Below are 20,249 nucleotides of genomic sequence, written 5' to 3'. Positions count from 1 at the left end.
TAATTCTTCATTTTCTGGCTCATGTGAACTGCTTTTTGGTTTCCAAGGGCGAAAGGACAGTGAGTCAGAATTAGAAAAGGCGCTCGGACAATGATGTGAGCGTACATGTTCAGCTGAAACCCTTCTGAAAGGCAGGAACGGAACGGAAGAACGCTTCGGTGCCGTTTCTTGCCGTTTTGGGAGACGGAGCATGTCACAACAGTGCTGAGCAGACACGAGCCTTTGCCAGCATTTAATTTGTTGAAGATTAAAAAATTGTTCCATTCTCACAATAACGTGTCAGTCTAGAAACACCTTTGAACTCTGGGGGATGTGAAATTTAGATCTAGCCTTAGATCTTGTGGAGTTTGGAATCCAGGGCTATCGCAGGGTGAGAACTGTCTGGCTGGTTTAAGGGGAGTCATATTAATAGTGTACCTAGACACAACGGACTGGCTCAACTTCACGTACCTTTGAACTTTGGGGTAACTAGATCTGGACCAGGACCCTGTGCTTGAGCTTTTTTCATTACAAACTAGATGCTAGCTAGTGAAGTCCAGTTGCTGCACCTTTACACAGTCGCGTGGACCAACTCACAGAGCCTTATTCTCTTATTTGTGTTTTTTATTTTGTTTTTGTTGTTTTTGCATGCCAGGAGTTTCTAAAAACATTTCGTACTTTGTTCTCTTCAACTCCTTTGAAAATTTCAGCTTGCTTTTCAGGCTGCTGTGTTGAGCTATTTTTGGTTTACAAATCTAACTAAGGGGAGACTTGGCTGCTAAAGCATTGCCCCCTTTCTGACCCGCAACTTTCCCAAGATAACATCTGCTTCCTTGAACCCCAGGTCTTTCTCAAAATGCTCTCCTTACTCTGTCCTACCCATCCTATGTCCTCGTCCGGCCAAGGGCAGAAAGCTGAGAAGTCTTGCATGCTGCCGGGCTGAACATCAGCTGATGCTTTCGTTATTTATGATCGTTTCTAAAAGCACTGTTGCAACTGTTGGGGTCAAACCATAAGCAAAGGCTTTTCTTAATGGTCACAACTGATAAGCAAATATAAGACACTCAGTGGCAAGAGCCTCACAAATCTATTCACCACCTGGAGCTCAAAGCAGCTCAGCAGTTGCAAAGCATTACTCGCACAGAAGTGCTGTAAGTGAGTAAGTGTCCTGACGTGGGCACCAAAAATAAGCACCTGCTGAGCTTTTCTGAGCATTTGGCCAGCTCGCAGCTGCTGGCTGCTGAACGCTTTGGAAAAAGTATCCTTCATTCAGGTGCTCGACACTTGAAAATCTGGACCAGTGTCATCTGCTTCTCTAATAACTAACCGCCTCTTTACTCTGCAAGTATAGTTGAGTTAAAGCTGCTGGTTCTGGAAGGAGGGAAGTGGTCCCGCCTTGCTGGTCCTATCTGGTTAGGAGAGGAGTAGCCTGAAGAGACTTTCCTCTCTTGGATGGAGGCAAACCTCAAGCTCTGGGACCACTGAAGCTCCCCTTCCCCCCCCACTGCGCAGTCCCACATGCTGCTACCACGGCATGCAGGAGAGCAAATATCCCTGATTGCTCTGATATCAAATACCCTTTGCTGACGTCCCTTGAAGAGAGTCCCTCGTAAAATGCTTTTCTCCAGGGGTTTCAGTCACTCGGAGCCTTGCCGGGATTTCTGAGCTCTGGTGATTTATTAGCCCTTAGCAAGCTTGTGGTTCCTGGAGAGCCCTGCTGGAAACAGGCAGGGGTACAAGGGTAAAAGTATCAGTTAACCAGCGAACTGGTGCCAAAAGCCACCCATATGCAAGGACAGGAGTGGGCTTTCAGGCCCTGAGACAGGGCTTGGAGAATGAAGCCTGCAGGGAGCAGGGGCTGTGTTCAGCAGACGGGAAGGTATGAACCCAGCCCCCTAACAGCAGGGTAAGGGTATAGTAAGACTAGACCTGCTCCTTAACGGCATATGGGCTGGGGCTTCAGTTTTCAGTCTCCTGATTGAGAGCTGGTTGGGACTGGGATCCTTGAAGCTTGTTTTCTTGCAGTCTATCTGCAATAGCCTCCATGAAGCAGAGCAGTAATGCAGAAGGGCTAGATCTTAAGACTGCTGCAAAACACAGACTGTCAATGCACCTAGTCTTTTGTCCAGGAACGTCCCTTATGGTGGAGGTGACTTCAGGCTTCCTGCTTAAAACTCTTGCTCTGGGGGTGATCCCCAAGAAGGGAAGGGGGGCGTTGGCTCTTTCAGGCCACTTTGGGTGAAATAGAATGAAGAGGTTTGTTCCAGTGGTGGGTTTGCTTTGCCTTTCCCATCCCACAGTGACAGACCCTAATTGCAGCAGGTACCTGCCGAGAGGATCTAAATTAAGGAAGCAGGATCATTTAGTACCTTCTGTGTAACTGGCTGCTATCAGTGAGGGCAGAATTAGAGGTGGAGTAAAGCAAAGGGCAGCTCTCTGCCCTGATTTATGCTCTTCAAGCTGTCACTGGGGTTGTAAATCAAGGCAGAATTTGGCCCAGGTTACTTGCTGACACTGTAGATCAGCACAGTCATCAGTTGGAAAAAAAAAATCCACAGAAAGAAAATACAGATACATTTTACACAAGTCAGAGGTTGGCTAAGCGATTCTGATCTCATCTCTCATGTAATTCCTGGGTGGTTTAAATGGTATAATTTAATGGAAATGTTTTGATTTTTGGTGTTACAAACATGGAGGAGAAAACAAGGTTTAAGTAGTACCCAGTGTGCTGAGATGTAGAGTGTATTGGCAACAGTTTTCCAAGCTTGCTTTGTAAGTGGCTGGATTTTGCACATAGCTATAGTGGTTATGGGGGGAAGAGATAGTCAACAAGCTGCACGATTCTTTGATGTATCCTGTGCACTACTGCTTTCCGGAGACTTAACTTATGAGGCCACATCCCTTTATTCTGGGGAACAGGGTAAGAAATACGGGTCATCAGCAGGCCAAAGTGGCAACACCTTTCTTTTACTGGTGACGAATTACTCACCAAAATAGACACATTGAGGTCTATAGATCATTATTTTCATTAGTGGTGATCTCACATTAAGAGTTTCCCAATCTGGCCTGCTGGTGTCATATGTTCCCTTTCACAGCACCATTTATCTGAAGATCTCAAAATATCTTATTTAAATGTATGTACAGTAAGCTTTAATCCATGTTTTACCACCAGTGAAGTAGGTAAGGATTGTTTCCCTATTGCAAATGAGGTAAACTGAGGTACAGAGCAAGAAAGTGACTTGCCCAAGACTCTAAGTTGGTTGCCAAATTGTTTATAGTGCATCTTGCAATGAGTGTACATTTTCCATACGTGGTCCTATTTCATTTCAGAGGTTTAAAGGGATATTTCATTTCCTGGGGCTAAGACTGATCAGAAATCTGTCCCTAGCTGTGAATTTAGAAGGTCTGATGTGAAACAGGTCTTCCTCTAGCATTTGGGAATGTTTAAATTTGTCATCCCAGACTGGCCCTGACCTGAAAGGATTGGAGCAGAACTTCAGGTGTGTTTTTAGGGCTGGTACCGACTGGTTGGTATAAGATGTAGAGTTAAGAGTTGGTGGAAAAAATCTACTTCTAAGCTACTCGTCCTCATCTACCTGTATGGTCAATGGGGTCAGTACAGACAGCAGAGGATAAAAATGCCAAAGTTATCTCCTAGAGGATAAGATGAACTGTGCTTTGAACTTCATGGTCTTTTGCCTGCAAAGGGAAACTAGGGAACGATTTCAAGTGAACCCTGTCCTGGTGTCAGTGGAGAAGCAGAGTTGCATGGACGGGGACAGATTTCATCTTGTTTACTCTGAGTTAATTTCTTGGGGTAGTTAGATGGATGATTTCAGTGGTGTGTGTTAAAACAACTCCTAAAGAAGGCTATGGAAATGCAGGTAGAAGCAGTCCTTCCTTTCCCTGTGCTAGGAGAACGCACACTAGGCGAGTCTCTCCCCAAGAAGGTTAAACACACTCACAGTTTGGGGGAGAAGACAGGTCCAGAGACAGGAATTTACTTGGTCATATAACCTGTGGTCATATAACATGTGAATGCAGAGCCAGGAAGGTATTCCCCTCTCCACACTCCCACTCCGGAGCTCCCATTTACTTAACCATATTGCCACTGAACTGGCCTTTATCCACCTCTGTTTCCTTCCCTGCCAGGGTCCCCTTCTCTGAGGGCATATCCTCTCATCTCCGTCATCACCAGGCAGCCCTCCGTGGTCCCTCACCTCGTCCCAGCAGCCACCAGCTCCCGGGTGTCACCAATCCAGGCCTCTTCGGGGACTGCCAGCTCGGAGGCACCGGCCAGTGAGACCCATGCCAGCAGCGAGTCGGAGGCAGAACAGCCCACACCTCGGTTGAAAAAGCCACGCCGGAGTAGAACCATCTTCACGGAGCTCCAGCTGATGGGCTTAGAGAAGAAATTCCAGAAGCAGAAGTATCTGTCTACCCCAGACAGGTAGGGGTTTGCTGGGCTGGGGAGGGAGATGCAAGCTGTCCATCACAGAGCAGATTCTCTACTATCCACACCTCCTGGAGTCATTTTTGCCTTGCAGGATGTACGTGACTTCTTCCAGGAAACGTTCTGGTTCCCTGCCATTACCTTAGCAGTCCCTTTGAATATTCACTGTCAGCTTTGAGCATTAGTTGCCTTTCTGTCATTTGGGAACACCACCAACAGTGACTGATTGATGTGAGGGACAGTCAGACCACATCTCGTGCTCTTCTGTAGCTCACTTCTGTTCCTTTCAAACCCGGGACAGCCAGGCCTGGGAGAAATTGGCTTTGGGTGGCTATAAATCCTGCTTAGAAAGGAGTGGGAGAAAAGTTTCTTACGCTAGAAAAAGGAGCAAGAGCAAAAGGGCTGCCCCAGCCCTGCTCAGCTGTTCCCCAGGGTGACTTCACCTCTCTGCATCTCAGTGTCATTTTGGGACTGCAAGGCTCTATTACTGCTCTTTGCAAAAAAGTATTGGATTTATCTATTAAAAGACAAGCCAGTTCCTAGGGACTACTTGGTGCCAAAGCCACAAAGGAAAAAAGGAGAGGTTTTATTTGTTTTCAAGTATTTGAATCACACTCTCCAAATCTAAATTACAAGAAAAAAATTGGCCAGTTCCTACTAAGTTGGAAACACAGCGTTTGAGAAGTTCACCACACCTGGAACTCCACAGATGCCACTGACGTGATATTTAAATTTGTTTTGAGGATCAGCACTCTCTGCACATGCTCTCTGTCACCAAAGCTAAAGGCCAGAGCTAGGTCCAAATTCACAGGCAAGACCAGACCCTCGGTCTCCTGCAGTTCCAGAGTTCCTAATGCTCCTGTGCTGCCTCCTCACAGCTTCACAAAACTACACGGATGACACAGTTGATGAAGCACTCAGGGCTGTTAAATTAATTTAGAGGTATGACTGTTCCTTGGCTTTGTTCATTTTCAAGACCGATGAGCAATTCCTGTCTGGGCACCGCTTCCCCTCTCGTTCTGTTTGTTTCCCCCGGTTCCTAGGCAATGCTGGTTGTGTTAATGTGTGTGGCAAGGGATTGTAACTGGTAGCAGGTAATCAAAGTGTGATAAGACATGGGCGCTAAGGCAAGAGTTAGTCAAGCAGTGTTTTTCTGTGTGAACTCATGGCTAGAAACGTGGTGGTGAAGCAATGGGTTGTTATTTGCGTTCACTCCTGCAGCTTTTGGCTGGACACAAGATTGTAATGCTTAGAGGGCAACTGGAGCACCTGGCTTAATAGCAGCAAGGGAGTGCAGTAGGATGGGATGATGTGTGGGATAGATTGTGCTTTGCACGTAGCATCTTTAACTCAATGGGACTATCTCACAGACATTGTGCAGTGGCATAGGCAGCAGGCACACTGAGCCTGCAGGTCCACAGTGAATCCAAAGCAGGAAAAAGCATGAATCCATGAGTGAGTGAGGAGTGAGGTCTGGTGTGGGGTGTGTAGGTGTTTGTAAATATGAGTCTGTCTGACTGTCCTAGAAGCCCGGCTGAAACAAAAGTTTTATTATGAAAAACTTGGCCTTGACTAATGTGTTTCCCCATCCAAGGGCTGAGAAATATTTGCCAGAAAGTTCACACAATCCAGAACACCTTGGAATGTGACTCTGCGTTTGAGCTGTCCCACCTGCAGGTCTTGCATGCACAGCACTTGCCCAGCTTTGCTGAGACCTTCCAACTCCATCCATTGTGCAACTCCACTACAACACCACCAGAGGCACGTGCTGTCACCTGTGGGGTAGGGTAAAGGGTTACGCTGGGCTGAATTTGCTTCATATCCTGGGTTTTAATATAGAAATAATGAATGGTTACAGATGAACTTCCGCAGTTTGGAGATTTGTGGAGGATGAATCAGGTTTATGGTCTGTTTGCCACATATACCCTTAAGCTAAACATGCAAATAATAATTTATAAGCATTTCTAATTACATATAGTAGCAGAATGCATTCAAAATTAATAGATTTAGATGTATCATAATTTCCTGAGAAGTGAAAAAATATCCTAATCCTCATTATGTAGATAGAGAAGATGAAGTATGAGACAAAGATCAACAGTTTCAAAGGCAGACTGATGCTGGGTGTCTTGGTTCTCACGTGTTTGCTTCAGACACCGTAGACCTGTTTTTCAGGGATGTTGTGTGCTGGTAGCTCTCTGCTTCAAATATGAATGTGGAGTGTCAGCAGAGTACCATGGTCTTGTGTTTCAAGCAGGGCAGACAAACTTCTGAAACTTTTGGGCTTGCTTCTTTTCTCCAGTGGTCACAGAGGAGAAACGGGAACTGATGAGGTAGGCTGTTTCCCAGATGAGTGTGACGAACATCAGAATATTCTTACTTCTTCCAGAAGAGCATTCATCTTTGCATCCTAAATACACAGTGGTTTACCGCTTCTCTCTGAACTGAAAACAACAGACTGGAGAAAGAAATAACCATCTTTTCTGCAGTCCCACCGTTGTATGTGCTTACAGTCAACCTGAGTTGGCTGCTCCGACATCTGGGCCCTTTTTGTGTTCTGTCAACTTATTTCAATGTCCATCTTGTCTCCTAGGCTGGACTTAGCCCAGTCATTGGGGCTGACTCAGCTCCAGGTGAAGACGTGGTACCAGAACCGTAGGATGAAGTGGAAGAAAATGGTAAGTGGTTCATTACCACTTGTCTGTGGTCCTGAAAAACTGTTTTCAAAGGGACGGATTCTGAAGCTGAGCATAGTGTCAATGACCTGTGTCCATTTATACCAGAATTTTGTTTTATCCTTGCTCACTTTGCTGAGAAACGTACTTTTTCTTTTCTCTTTAAAAAAAGAAAAAGAAAAAAGAAAAAGAAAAAGCTTGCACTGCAGAATATGTGGTGGGCTGGAGGGACCATAGGCAGTAGGAGGAATATGAAGCAAAGCGATGAAAGAAGGTGGAACAGAACAGGGGGAAGAACCAAAAAGTATCCCGCTGCCTATCTGGGATTCCTGTGATCTTAATGCTTACAGGATTTGTTACATGTATAGACCAAAAAGATGATACTGCACCATGGAAACCAATGCAGTTTGGGGAGCTAATGTCATTAATTCTTGCTTTTCATATCTCCTTTCACCTCTTTCGGATAGTCGCAGCTTTATGGGCCTTTTCTAGTTAAAATGCTTCTAGAAGGGACAACTGTCCAGTAAATCCTGTTGGGAACCATGATGCTATGACATTCGCCAGTGGAGATACTTATGTATTCCTACCTGAGAGAGGAGATGCAGTTTTGGACTGCATCGGAACTGCATTTCTCAATGTATCAGAGCTGCAGAAGTTAGCACCACTTAAAACAAATCTGAGGATGGCTTGGGGCAAGACCTTTGGATGGAAGTGTCCTGGTGCTGTAGTAATGGTGTGAAGGGAGAGGGAATTAAATGTAGAGTCAGACTCTCTCTTTTACACAGACCGGATGGGTCTCATGTCTTTTAATGCAGGTGTTACAGGAAAAAAAAGGTTAAGGCTCTTTCAGAAGCCGAAGAGGACCTGGCAGAACAGGCAGAAAGAGGAAATCCTGGCTGAGGTTTATGACTGTTGTTACTTGGGCTTTGAATAAAACAAATTCTTAGGAAAGGAGCTGAATTTTGCATAAAAACCTTCTCTGTTTATAGTGTGGAGGACTGTGTACCTGGACTGTTTTTGGGCCTGCTGTAGGAACTGACTTAGAGACCTCCAGAATTTGGAGTGTCCTTCCTGGTATTGTTTGTATTTCCTATTATTTATACGAAATAATGGGTGAACTCACTCCATGAATGCAGGGCATTTCTATGAAACTGAAATGGTGCCCAAGTCACAGATGGACTCTGAGGTCCAGGCCGGACCTCATCCTGCTACTTAAAGGATGTCTTACACCAGTGGAGTTCAGACTGATCTTGACTGCAAATCTCTTTGCTCCAGGTGCTGAAAGGTGGACAGGAAGCTCCCACAAAGCCCAAAGGCCGTCCAAAGAAAAACTCCATTCCCACCTCGGAGGAAATCGAAGCAGAAGAGAAAATGAACAGCCAGGCTCAGAGTCAGGAGCTGGAGGGATCTCAAGCACCTGAGGAGCCTACATCAACAGAGGAGAAGCCAGGAGTCTCTTTGGAGACAGAGAAGACTCCAGATCATATACCAGAGCCCTCCTCAGAGGAGACTACACCATTAAGTTAAAAGGGAAAGAAAAGGGAAAAAAGAAAAGTAAAAAAGAGAAAAGAGAAAAACGCAAACCAAATATATATATATGTGTGTATATATATATATTTAAATATGTATGTAATTGTGTGTGTGTACATATATATATAAATATATATATATATTTATATATATATGTAGACCTCTGTATGAGTCGAAAGCTTGGTCACTTTGTGCCTTTGGGAATCAGCCATGCTACGGTGGAACCAAGACATCCCGTGTGAGCGGTGAGGACCTGTCCCTCCGGCAGTGCATGTGAGCCTTCCCCACAGATAGTGACGGAGGCCTGGACACGTTTCCAGAGCAAACTGCGTCTAGAAACCTGAGATGGCCCCTGGCGAATAACGGAGAAGGCCAGGGCTCCTTCCACGCTGCGGGAGGCAATGTGTAGTGCTATGACTGTGTTGGAGGTGTTCGCTTGACTTCATCCTTGCCTTTTAAAGTAGTGCAAATGGACAGAGTACATAGTCCGGTCTCAGATCTGGACTGCTAAGAAATGGGGAGCTCTGACAGCACCATTTCCTTATGTAACCAGCACTTATTTCTGTTAGGGATGGGCCCAACTTAAACATTTTTAGGAAAGAGTCCAGACCCACGGGTTTGCTTTGGCCCGGTGTAAAGATCAAAGCGTCCGAAGCGAGATTCATACCCGGGTCAGCATTCAGATTTTGTATCTCTTGGTCGTTGGGTGCCGTGTCAGTGAATTTGCAGTGACCCAGCGTGAAATTTCGAATGAGATGAGGGGTTGGATTTGAGTCTGCTCCAAAAGCTTTGGGATGCTTGGATCTGGGATTTTTGCTTTGGGCCCATGTCTAATTTTTGTAGGTTTTTTTCTAAAGAGCATTTAAATGTTTTCAGGGGTTTGGGAGAATGATGGATTTAAGAAGTTGCTGAAGAAGGTTCGCGTTTGTTTTTAAGGTGTGTGCCAAGAATAGATGTGCATCATGTTTCATAAAGTCTTGTTAAGGGTGTATTTTGCCCAAAGGCTGCAAAAGATGTATTAAGATAACCTTTATTTTTTAATTAAAAATTAAATATATAAATACAACAGTTGTTGTTTCTCTTTCAGAATGCTAGACAGAGACTTTTCTGGGCTAGGTTTTTCATTCTGTCAAACCCTGGAGAAAATGGGAGTCATCAAACTTTCCATAAAGCTTCTGTGCTGGAAGCACTGTGCAAACTTCTTGTAGCACCTTGCGCAGGTAGGTGAGGAGTGTTAATGCCGCTGTGTCAATGGGTGCAGATGAACATGGCAGGATTAGAGCACTGGTGGTGTTGCTATTTTCTATCACCTTCCCTTCTGCTGGTATATCTGGACAGCTAATAAATGGGTCTGTGTGACTTTGTGAAGATGACTTTAATATCCGTATTTTGGGGGTAATGAGTAAAGCACTCAGGTCTCAAGAGATTTACCCAAGGGGTGTTAAGTGTGGAGGAGAGGATTTCTTTTTTTTCCCCCCGGTTTCTTGCTCAACCATGTTTGGAAGACTTGAAGTCCACCTCCGCGCAGCTCTGCCAGGAGCTGCACGTGCATCCGCATCAGGTGATACTTGTGTGACAAAACTGCAGGTGCCTGCGGTGAAGCCAGGATGGTACGTTGCCCTGCTCGCTGCGTGTCACAAAGTCCTTAATGCACAGTAACCAACCGTCAAGGGCATCTACAGCTTTGATGCACCTAAATCTAAACAAATTCCACCAGATTTGGGCAAGCCAAATCTAAATTTCACCAGATTTGGGCAACCTGCTTTGTAAGAGGCTTTGAAAATGCCAGGCATTTTATGCCATTTTGCTCTTTTAAGCGTCACAGAAAGATGGAAATGGGATAAGAGATTTCCCTCTTGCCTGCTGTAGCTCACAGCCTGCCTTTTCAGCACAGTCTTTCCTCTGCTGGTAAAATGCATTGAAACGGGTCTGTCTCTGAACCGTTGTTCCTTCCGCAGAGCCCTGACATACTCATGACAGGCACCATGAGGGGCAAGGGGCGAAGAGCAGGGATTTGGCACTTGTCCGCTTGGCCAGAGTTACAATACGATATGTTGTTGCAGGTTCTTTATCTGTGAATGTCTCTTCTTCTAAAGCTGTGCTTTAGTTCAACCATATCTGTTGGACTTGAAATGGGATTTAATTTAAAAAAGGCCTATGGCCTGTTTATACAGGAATTAGATTAGATGGTCTATGAAATCTATAATTGTCCCGTATTGTTCTTGGATAGTAGCATCGGCACTGTTATCTCAAAATAAAATGTTTCCACAGGTCTTAAATGGAGTAGTACTCAGGGAGGATGAGGGGAGCAATTTACTGGAAATAATTTGTCTAATGAGTTTCACGACTTTGTTTACAAAAATGTCTGTAAGAGGTTTATTTGGAATTCAGAATAGTGTGTTGAATCAAATTTTGTGTGCAGATCATTCCAAAACCGTACAAAACTGACCTTCAAGACAGGCATCAAAGATGCCTTTTCAGGCAACTTTTCAGAAATATATTTTAAACGTGGCATTTTGGAAAATTTTGTAATTCCACTATATAGTCTTTCTTTCAGCCAAAATGTGTTCCAGAAAATGGAAAATGCACCTTCTTTGGTTTTGTTCCTTGTTTTTGCATTTGGCACCCAGTAGATTTGTCTAATTTGAGGAACTCTAACAGATCTACATTAAAAAAAAGAAAATTAAGAAAAGGAAAAAATGACCTTCCGGCCCCAAATAGAAAATGGTATGTGATGTTTCCGTAATATTCAATGAAAAGGAGAAATATGAAAATACAAAATTTCAAAAATTAAAGAAAGGTTTTATATCAAGAGCAGTTAGTCACTTTGCAGCGAAGAGTAAAAGCAAGTTTTACAAAATGACATTTCCTGTGTCCTAGGTGAAAATAATTGTTTCTGACTCAACCTCACTTTACAGTGGGAAAAGTTCCAGTGATTTTTTTTTTTTTCTTAATCCCATTCTAATCATGTATGAGTTAATCTGGGTAAAAATGCAATATCCTAGCTGTCTGGGCTAGTTTTTAATGAGTCCATAAGACATTCAAGATGGTTTTGTTCCTCCTCTGAATGAGTAGCAATCTTTGCATCTTGTTCTTTCAGTGCAATTATTTAAATGCAAAATTAGCGCTCTCTTAAATGCTCTCTGCTACTTGCTTACACTGAATTACTTTCACTGGCTTTCCTGATAACCTCCTGAATGTTCGCAGAAAGCACATTCGCAACGCCTGTGTCTGGATGGAAAAAGAACAGCAGAGGATAAATGATGAAACCATTCAGTTATTTTGTTGGCTAAATCTTTTTATACTTTTTGTCTGTTCTGTGTTATATCTGCAGCTGAAGGAAAATATCTACAAATTCTGGTAGACTTGGCCACACTGATCCCAGCCGTTGTTGGTAGGCAGCTGATCCAGTTCCTCTTGTTATAAGACTTTTCTCCATTGCACTTATTTTTCCTTCTTGCTGCTGAAACGCAGTGAGCTGAGCAACGCCTCTGCTTTGGACTGAGCTGAGGTAGGTGCCAAGGTTGGGCTGGAGAAACCTGGCTTTTCTAGACTCTTAGAGTTGAACTTTTAAAGGCAGCTCAGGTCCCATGGTGACACCCAGCTCTTGTGGCCACGAGCTGTATTTGCTCCATGCTGCTGAGACCCAGAGCAGGTGGAAGGTGGCATTGCAGGTGGCATTGCAAGTGTCCCTTCAGGCCCCCCTGTCGGATGGGCTGCCCAAAGTCTGCCGGTGTCTGCAGGCAGTACGAAGCATTGAGCTCTGTCGTGCCACCTGGGACTCCCTCGAGCTTGAGGACTTCTTTGCAGAACCCAAAACCTTGTGTGTCTGTGAGTTTTGTACTGATCTGTGGTTACTTCTGCACCACCTTTAGTTCATCCTGAGCTGCTTAGGCTCTTGTCAGTTTAGACATGTATGTTGTTCCCCAGCGAGCAGACAAAACTGCAGCTCTTCAATCCCCCCCGCAGGATTTTCCCCGGCCTCATTTCCTGCTTTAGAAACAGTGTTTCATCAGTTCTCCCCAGTACTGACATGGCACCTTTTGGCAAGGCCTTAGCATCGTCTTTTCAGGAGACAGAGGTTCAGCTGAATTGCAAGTCAGGCATTTGTCTCGAGCCACATTGGTGTCTGGTTAATTCTTCTGTCCCCACCAGCAGTGCTCAGATCATGCTCCGAAGTGGCAATGTCCGCAAATGCCTTGAGGCCGAGATAGTCCCTTTGGTGCAGGGTGCAGTACCCTGGGGTATGAATTAGCCCTGGAAAGAGCCAGACCTTAATGATGGAGAAGCTTTCAGCAAGTTCACACAAACAGGCTTCACCTTGATCAACAGCATGACAGCAAAGGGCTTTCCAAGCGCCTTTGTACTGGTCCTGAAGTCAATTTTACTTTTAGAAGGCTAGTGACAGTTCTGTCTGCCGGGCACCAAAATCCCCTGTCCTAGGACTGCTTGTCACATAGCGGAAGGAGCCTGATCGGAGACGTGCCCTTGGGCTTGAGCCTTGCTGATGTTCAGGGGTGTTCGACTTCCAGTTCTAACAGCGAGCAACAAGCCCTGATGTCGAAATCCAAACTCCCCTACAGGGATGGAAAGTGCTCATATCCGGAGTTCTGGCTGGGACCCACCTTTTATTGTACCCACTGTTTAGATAATTTTGCAAAGCACTGAGCTCATCCTGCAAAATGGTAAGTCCCCCCAGGTCCCAGCAAGGATGAATGGGCTTTCGTCCTGTTTTTCCAAAAAAAATGTACGTATTCATTTAACTCCAGGCAAATGAAACGGAGTCTGGTGTTCGGGTGGGTTTTCAGTTCCCCTTTTCCTTTGTCATTGTCTTCTTCAGAAGCACAATGGAAAAGGGCAGAAAGAAAGGAATGACTGAAAAAAGGGAGGAAAAGGAAGAGATGGGAAAAAAGCTGAAGCTGAAAAGCCTAACTGCAGCAAACTACATGAAAAATAAAAGCAGCGCGGGGAAAAATAATTTTGTTGAACAGTCAACCTTTTTTTTAATTATGAAAGATCAAAAAAAAAAAAGCAAGCTCTGGTTGTGTAGAGAGGGAGATTTTTCTGGGGTTTAATTGCACATGCAAGGATAGTGAAAGACTTTTCACAAATTTCCTCTTATGCTATATAAATTAAAACATAGCTGAGTAAAGAAAAGATGGGGTAGATTTAAGCTAGAATTCAAGATTTAGGCCCAAATTTCTCTCTTGATAAAGCTGCTGGTTTGGTGAAGCCTAGATCTCCTGGAATCTTAGATGTTGGGCTGAACATCTTGCAAGAAGCTCACTCTGCTTTCTTCCCAAGGTATGGTACCATCCGGCGGGACTTATTGGGTTTTACTGAAAGCAGAAACTGCAGAATAGACGGTTTGGGGGCACAAATCTGTCTTGGAGGACAGTAGCCTTCCTGCTGACAAGAATGACACATCTCAAACATATAGTTGTTGCAATTCAGATCTCCCAAATTAGTGAGATTTGGTTAAAATGACCCCCCAAAAATTGTCGCTTGTTTTTTGCTCTGGGAAACTAGATACTGGCTTTAGACTCGTAAGTCCTAGAGTTAAAGTTCATGAGGATGATTTTCAATGCAGGGATCTGAAGCCTTTGGAAATCTAAAGACCCTTTGGCCTAGCAGAAAAAGGTGAGTTCCATTTTTCTCATAAGCAGACACCCTGTCATTGCTCGGTTTTCCCCCAGTTCCAGTCCCTTGCCATGTTGCTCATCTCCTCTAACTTGCTGTCCCGAATCACTGGAACAGTTATGCCTCCGCACAGTAGTAAGTGCTAGGAAGGAGGCCTCTCATAGCTGCTGGGATCCAGAGGTGCCGAAAGGGAAGAGGTGTACTACTCGGTTCTTGCCGGTGGAGAGAGTTAACCCCTCCGGGCTGTTCTGACATGTCCGTTACCTGCTGGAAACACTGGAGCTCTTGTTCTGTCAAACAATTGAGACTAATAGAGTTATTCACTGAGACAGGCTCCTGAAATCAGCCTGGTCCTGGGCAGCCCACCTTCCTGTGGGCAAGTGGGAGGGTTCCCCCCCACACACACACAGATTAGTGAGAAATTTTCCCAAAAGAAATTTCAGAAGCCAAAATTTCCTGGGGAAGAAGGCTGCCAAGCAGCATGCCAGAGCACTAACTAAAGCTGAGGAACTGTGGCACCCCTTGGGCAAGTGCTTCCAACATTTGCATAAAACCAAAGCAACCAAACCCTTGTTGATAAAACAACAGTAAAATGTTTCAAGGCTTTTACACTTCCTATCTGAGGGCCGTAAAAGCTTTCCCCAAACAGTAGCTAGCGTCTTTGTTAGGTGACAAATGTTGCAACAAGTTCCTGGACGCCAAGGACCTCACTGTTGTCACCACATTATCCCTTCACCCCTCCAGCCCCCAAACCCAGCTCATGGTTGAGCTAAAGCAAAACCTTCATTAGTAACACCAGGGCTGTGATGTCCAGTGGGTCAATTCTGTTTCCGTGCACCTTGCAGACCTTCAATGAGCCAGTGGTGTTGGCTAGGGTAGACCTATATGCAAGAGATCCTGCACCCCTGAAAAGTCTCAGAGAGGCTATTGCAGCAAGTGAATTAAGTTAAAGCAGGTTTGAGAGCTGCTCTAACATGCACTTAAGTCTGTCACTTCCTAGGATTTGTGCAAGAACTGATCCAGTAGGAGAAAATTTTCAGCAGCATCCTTTCCCATCACAGCCAGAAGGCTTGGGTGACTGTTCCAGTGGTGTCACCTCATAATTATGGTATTACAGCAATACTCTTGGAAATAGTCATAGAAAAAAAGAGAGGCTTAAACTGTCAGGAAAACAACAGGGCTTCTTCCTTGAGACTGCTGGATACAGGCAAACCCTGCAGATATTTCTGGCTCTCAAATAATTTGTAGCAGGCTGATATTCAGAGAGGATGGTCTTTTTTAAAGCCAAAATGCACAGCTGCTCTCTGTGGAGTTTTTCTGGTGCCTCTGGAGAATACAGGCACTCCTAGACGTCTGGTAGCTAAATGAGAAGCAAACAAGCTGAAAGTGGTGCATTAAAGTGACAAATGCACAAACAGGTCACTTGCTGGGGGGTTCCTGCTCGCAGCTGTTCTTCTGGGAGAGTATGGCCCAAGCTGAGTGAAAACAGGTAAATTTTTCCCAAGTCTAGCTTCGTTTCATCCACCCACGGTCCGTAGCATGTGTAGATACATGCGTGTACGAGCATTGGCACTCCGGGCATCTAAGATCCCGCCAGGAGCAATGGGAATTTCCCTCCTTTCCCTGGCAGCTCAGGTTACCCGTAATTCCTACTCCGCTTCTGAGCCTCGCCGCGTCTGCCCCGTTCTCCGACGGCCTTGCGCTCGCAGGAAGCCCTGCAGGCTGCGGCAGCCGGGGGATCGTGCCTGCCGGGATTGCTGGGGCTCTGCACCTCAATCCACCCGTGCTCCCAGGCCTTAAATGCTCACGCACCTGCGTCTGCTCCCAAACCACGAGCTGCCACATCGCAGCTATTTTCCTTCGTACTGGGGCCGTGCCCATCCCTGGATGGATGTGGGATGAGTGGAGGAGCACGGATCCGGAGACTTGCCAGGCTGAAGGGACTGATCCCTTGCGGACAAGTGATGTGCGGCATCGCCTCCCTGCAAACTTCAGGGAGAGCAAATAGCAGGAGTCACGGCCACCTGAAGAGGGCGAGTTGCCCTTTTGTGCTGGGATTTACACATAGGAATTTTTTCAGGGTAAAAATCAAGCCCAGTCAATCCATAACGTCATGTGCCTCTCTGCATGGAGATATTTCTATGATTTGGGTGGGGATCATGACTCAGAGAAATTATTCCCTTGCCTGTCCATGCTTCTCATTACTGGAAATACAGTGGTATTTTTTCCCCCAGTGTTTCATTTTATGTTATTTAGGATGATGATGCTGAGGAGGTGTCTGATAATGGGATTAGAAGCCCAGACGGGGAGTTACCTGCCTTATTCTTTGTGCGCCTGAGTGAATATTTACCCCTGAGGTAATAATTAGATCCATCTGTGCAGTGAGAAGTAACCCATAATGAGCAGTAATATAAAGATGTCAAAGAGCTGAGGATGGTTTGACATTTGTTCTAAACCCTTGCCAGGAGAGATGGGATAACTCATTCGTGAAGTGGCAGGCAAACGTTTTTCCAACTAAATCTGAACTCTCCGTGGCTGATTATTTCCCTTCCTGAGGACCTGCTGCTATCCTTGTGCCATGTTGCCACCTTGGGATGAGCAAAGGCCCACGAGCTTGATCCTCGTTTCTGTAAAAGCTGCTTTAAAGCTGACGGAGGAGTCTCTGTGAACCCCTTCCTCAGGAATGCCCTGCTCCCTGGCTCCCAGCCCTGGGCTGAATTGGGCCAAATTTGCTGACCTTTTGGACACAGTACAAAGCCCATCTGTTCAAGCAGTAATTTGTGGAGAGCCTGAGGTAGCTGAGTGGGGTTTTAGCCTGATACGTGCATTGGAGTGTGCAGTTTGTGTGGGACACGGGCCTGGGAATGAGGGCTAAGATGGCCAGAAATGATTTGGGGTGCCTCATTTTCCAATTTGAGACACCCAAGAGAGACCCTGGTTCTCAAGGAGCAGATGATCCCATCTCTGAAGATGAGGCTCCTCTGAGGGTGTCGCATGCGGTCTCCCATAGTGGTGGTTCTCCGAAGCTGTAAGTTCCTTATTGCAAATCCAGCAATTAGAGTTGCAAAGATGGGATCTTCTTCTTTCAGAAAAAGAAAATTGTCTCCATTTCAAGTTCTGCTGTCAGCAAAGAAACTTTCTGCCTGCATCTTTCTGCTGTCTCTCCCAGTCTCACCTTATGTCATTGCTCACTCCCCTCCTCAGCCCCCCTTCGTGTGTAATGTCCCCTTTGATACAAAGCTCTAGCCTTGGAAAATGAATCTGGACCAGGTAAATAGGTGAGTGTTGCCAAATCTGTTGTCTTCGCCAAGTGTTTCTGAGAGCCTTGCTGCTCTCTTAGGAGGATCCTATCTCTATCTGTTTCATTTCCTGCTTGTTCCTCCTAACAGCTTAGTTTGATTAAACTCCGTGTAGTTACAATAACACACTGGGAATTGAATGCTTGTGAACTATAATACAAACGGTCCCTTTTCCGCCCCATGCAACAAAATTCTCCGCTGTTACTGCTGGGGGATTTCTCAAGATGTGATCCCTTATGATGATGGCAGAAGATAAAAGTTTGGATGAGAAGGGTCTTCTGGGATTGGGAAGACCAGATTGTGGCAATTGCAGGTGTTAGTTCAGACAATCCCTTTTATAAATGTTTCAGTCTCCATTTAAAAACAGATCAAGGGCTTTTGTACACTTCTGTTGGAAAGCTGTTTCAGCATCTAACTCCTATGATAGTCTTTCAGTACATTTTCTGCCTATATTTATTTATGTCCCATTTAGCTGTAATTTTTTTTTCTTAGAGTGGTCTTGTCCACCAGCTCATACAGTTCTTCTCGCTCTCCACTGCTTATGTCCCTGGGTATTTATAGAGAGGGATCATATCTCACCGCAGCTTTCATTCTGCTAGGCTCTGGGAGGCTTGTCCCATGAGATAAACTCCTTTCCCCTCAGCACTCTGCTATCCTTTTGCTGCTCCCTTTCCAGGCTGAATTTATCTTTCCTGGATCTAGGTGATGAAAGCTGCACACACTGCTCCAGGGAAGGTTGCATTTTTTTTATGTTCACCTTAGTTGCAAATAACCTTAATTGCTCAGTTATTGATTGCTACAGTCAAGGCTTGTTCCTCCCATGTCTAGTTCCAGTGCTCCAGTCCGCAATCTCCCGGTTTTCCTGTGGGATATACGATCCTTTTCTGTAATGACAGTCTGACTCAGCTTTTTGTCATCAGCAAACTTTGATGGCTCAATCCTGCTTTTTCTTCCCAGGGTTTTAATTAAAATCTTACGTAAAATTAGTCTCAATCTGAGTCCTAAACGACTGTGTTAATAAACTCCCTTGAGCCTATTTGTCTCCCTTTGAACACAAATGCTCTCATTTGATCGCTAGCCGTTTCTGTACCCACTCATTCAAACCCCCATTTTTGTCAGCTATATTTTTAATTCCTCATGCAGAATTATATCAAATGCAGTCCGTATTGTGTGCTGCATTTCCTTTGTCTAGAAAATCCATTATCTTATCGAAGAGAGAGATTAGGCATACCAAACTTCTGGTAGACATCTCTCCACACTGTCCCATTTCCCGGTATCTCCTTGACTATTTTTTTAGTTTTTTTTTTTTTTTAATTTTGCAAGCTATTAAAGTCAATTTTCAGTCTTTCTGCCTATATCACATTTTCTTTCCTGTTCTTCAATGTAAGCATGACATTTCACCAGTGCCACCTTGGGCTAGATTGATTTATTAAATCTTGTGGTCCTGGAGTTGGCAGTTGTGTGATAAACCCAGGATGATAGCCATCTTGTTTGCCACACAAGCACTCTAAGCTCTTTGAGAGTTGTTTCTTACTGGATTGTGGTAGTTCCAGCCTTTCTGCCCCCATTTCCCCCCAAATCTGAGTCCTGCTTTCACCAATCTGAGTGTTTACCTTGGCCTTGCCCTATGGAATCAAGGTTACTGGTTCGCAAATGCAAATTTTGCCTCCCACGGAAATGGAAAAGCCATTTTATGAGTCGGCCAAATATTTCTCCAGCGACTCCTGAAACTGTAAAATGGAGCCCATGGCTAGAAAGTTTTGCAGGAGTCAAAGATTTTAGGAGCATCAACAGGATCAGACATTTTATAAGTGTTGCAGAACATCCTCAGTTACAGCAAAGAGGCTGAAAATTGTCTTGCTGAGCATCCAGAAGTTAACTTGTCAAGCCAGCAAAGAAGAGGTGCCAGCTCTACGTAAGTGGTTAGATTAATATTATTGATATGCAATGAATACTTTTTGCTCCATTTCTAATGAGTCGTCCCTAAGGCTCGGAGCACAAAACATAGCTTGGCTCAACCCACGGACTGGCCCTGTCCTGATTACAGTTACACCAATTCAAGAGGTCCCTGTAGCAATGGATACCTGCATAGAGACACAGAGAGATGGATCTGCACCGTTTACAGCAAATGTATATACCTGAATGCAGAGCTCCAGCGATGGGCCAAGCCCGTTCCCTTCCATGAACTCAAAGGTCAACCAAATGGGGGCAGGAAATGGGAGCAATTCTGCACAATACCATTTCGTTCAGTTTTAATGACAATATCCTTTCATACCTGCCAGTGATTTGTTTTTTTTTTTTTTTTAGCTCTTGGGCATTGTTAATCTTTTTTTCTCTTCCACTCTGTTTGTTTTTGTTGCAGATTTATTAGGTGTACAGTTAAGTGCCATTTAGCTTTGCAGAACTGTCATCGCCAGCACTTTATGAACGGGATCATTCACTGACAGACTATTTAAACACTAAAAGGGGGGGAAATTTACTGCTACAGGTCAGTGAAGAAGCCAAGATCAACTGAAACTCAGCTGCATTTCTCCTTGAATGTAGGCATGTGACGAAGGCGCTCAGTTTTCTTTAATCTATCCTCATCCTTAATTTATCCTTGCATGTCAAATTGAATGTCATTCTGTTCTGCAGCTTTTTGACAACTTGCAAGAGCCCGGAGATCTAAAAATGTGG

At 44.9% G+C, this 20,249-nt stretch overlaps 1 protein-coding gene across 1 annotated transcript in view; it reads left to right on the top strand.

Moving 5' to 3' along the window:
* BARX2 (BARX homeobox 2) overlaps positions 1 to 9,700 on the top strand; it is a 37,605-nt gene extending 27,905 nt beyond the window's left edge. Inside the window, exons 2-4 of the mRNA XM_067310154.1 lie at positions 4,132 to 4,429; positions 7,023 to 7,107; positions 8,380 to 9,700. Coding sequence (XP_067166255.1) covers positions 4,132 to 4,429; positions 7,023 to 7,107; positions 8,380 to 8,631 — 635 coding nt within the window. The 3' untranslated portion in view covers positions 8,632 to 9,700. The remainder of the gene's footprint in view (positions 1 to 4,131; positions 4,430 to 7,022; positions 7,108 to 8,379) is intronic.
* The last annotated feature ends 10,549 nt before the right edge of the window (positions 9,701 to 20,249 follow it).

This window comes from Apteryx mantelli, chromosome 23, assembly GCF_036417845.1.
Source record: "Apteryx mantelli isolate bAptMan1 chromosome 23, bAptMan1.hap1, whole genome shotgun sequence".
Taxonomy (NCBI): domain Eukaryota; kingdom Metazoa; phylum Chordata; class Aves; order Apterygiformes; family Apterygidae; genus Apteryx; species Apteryx mantelli.
This window is presented reverse-complemented; position numbering and strand designations above follow the sequence as displayed.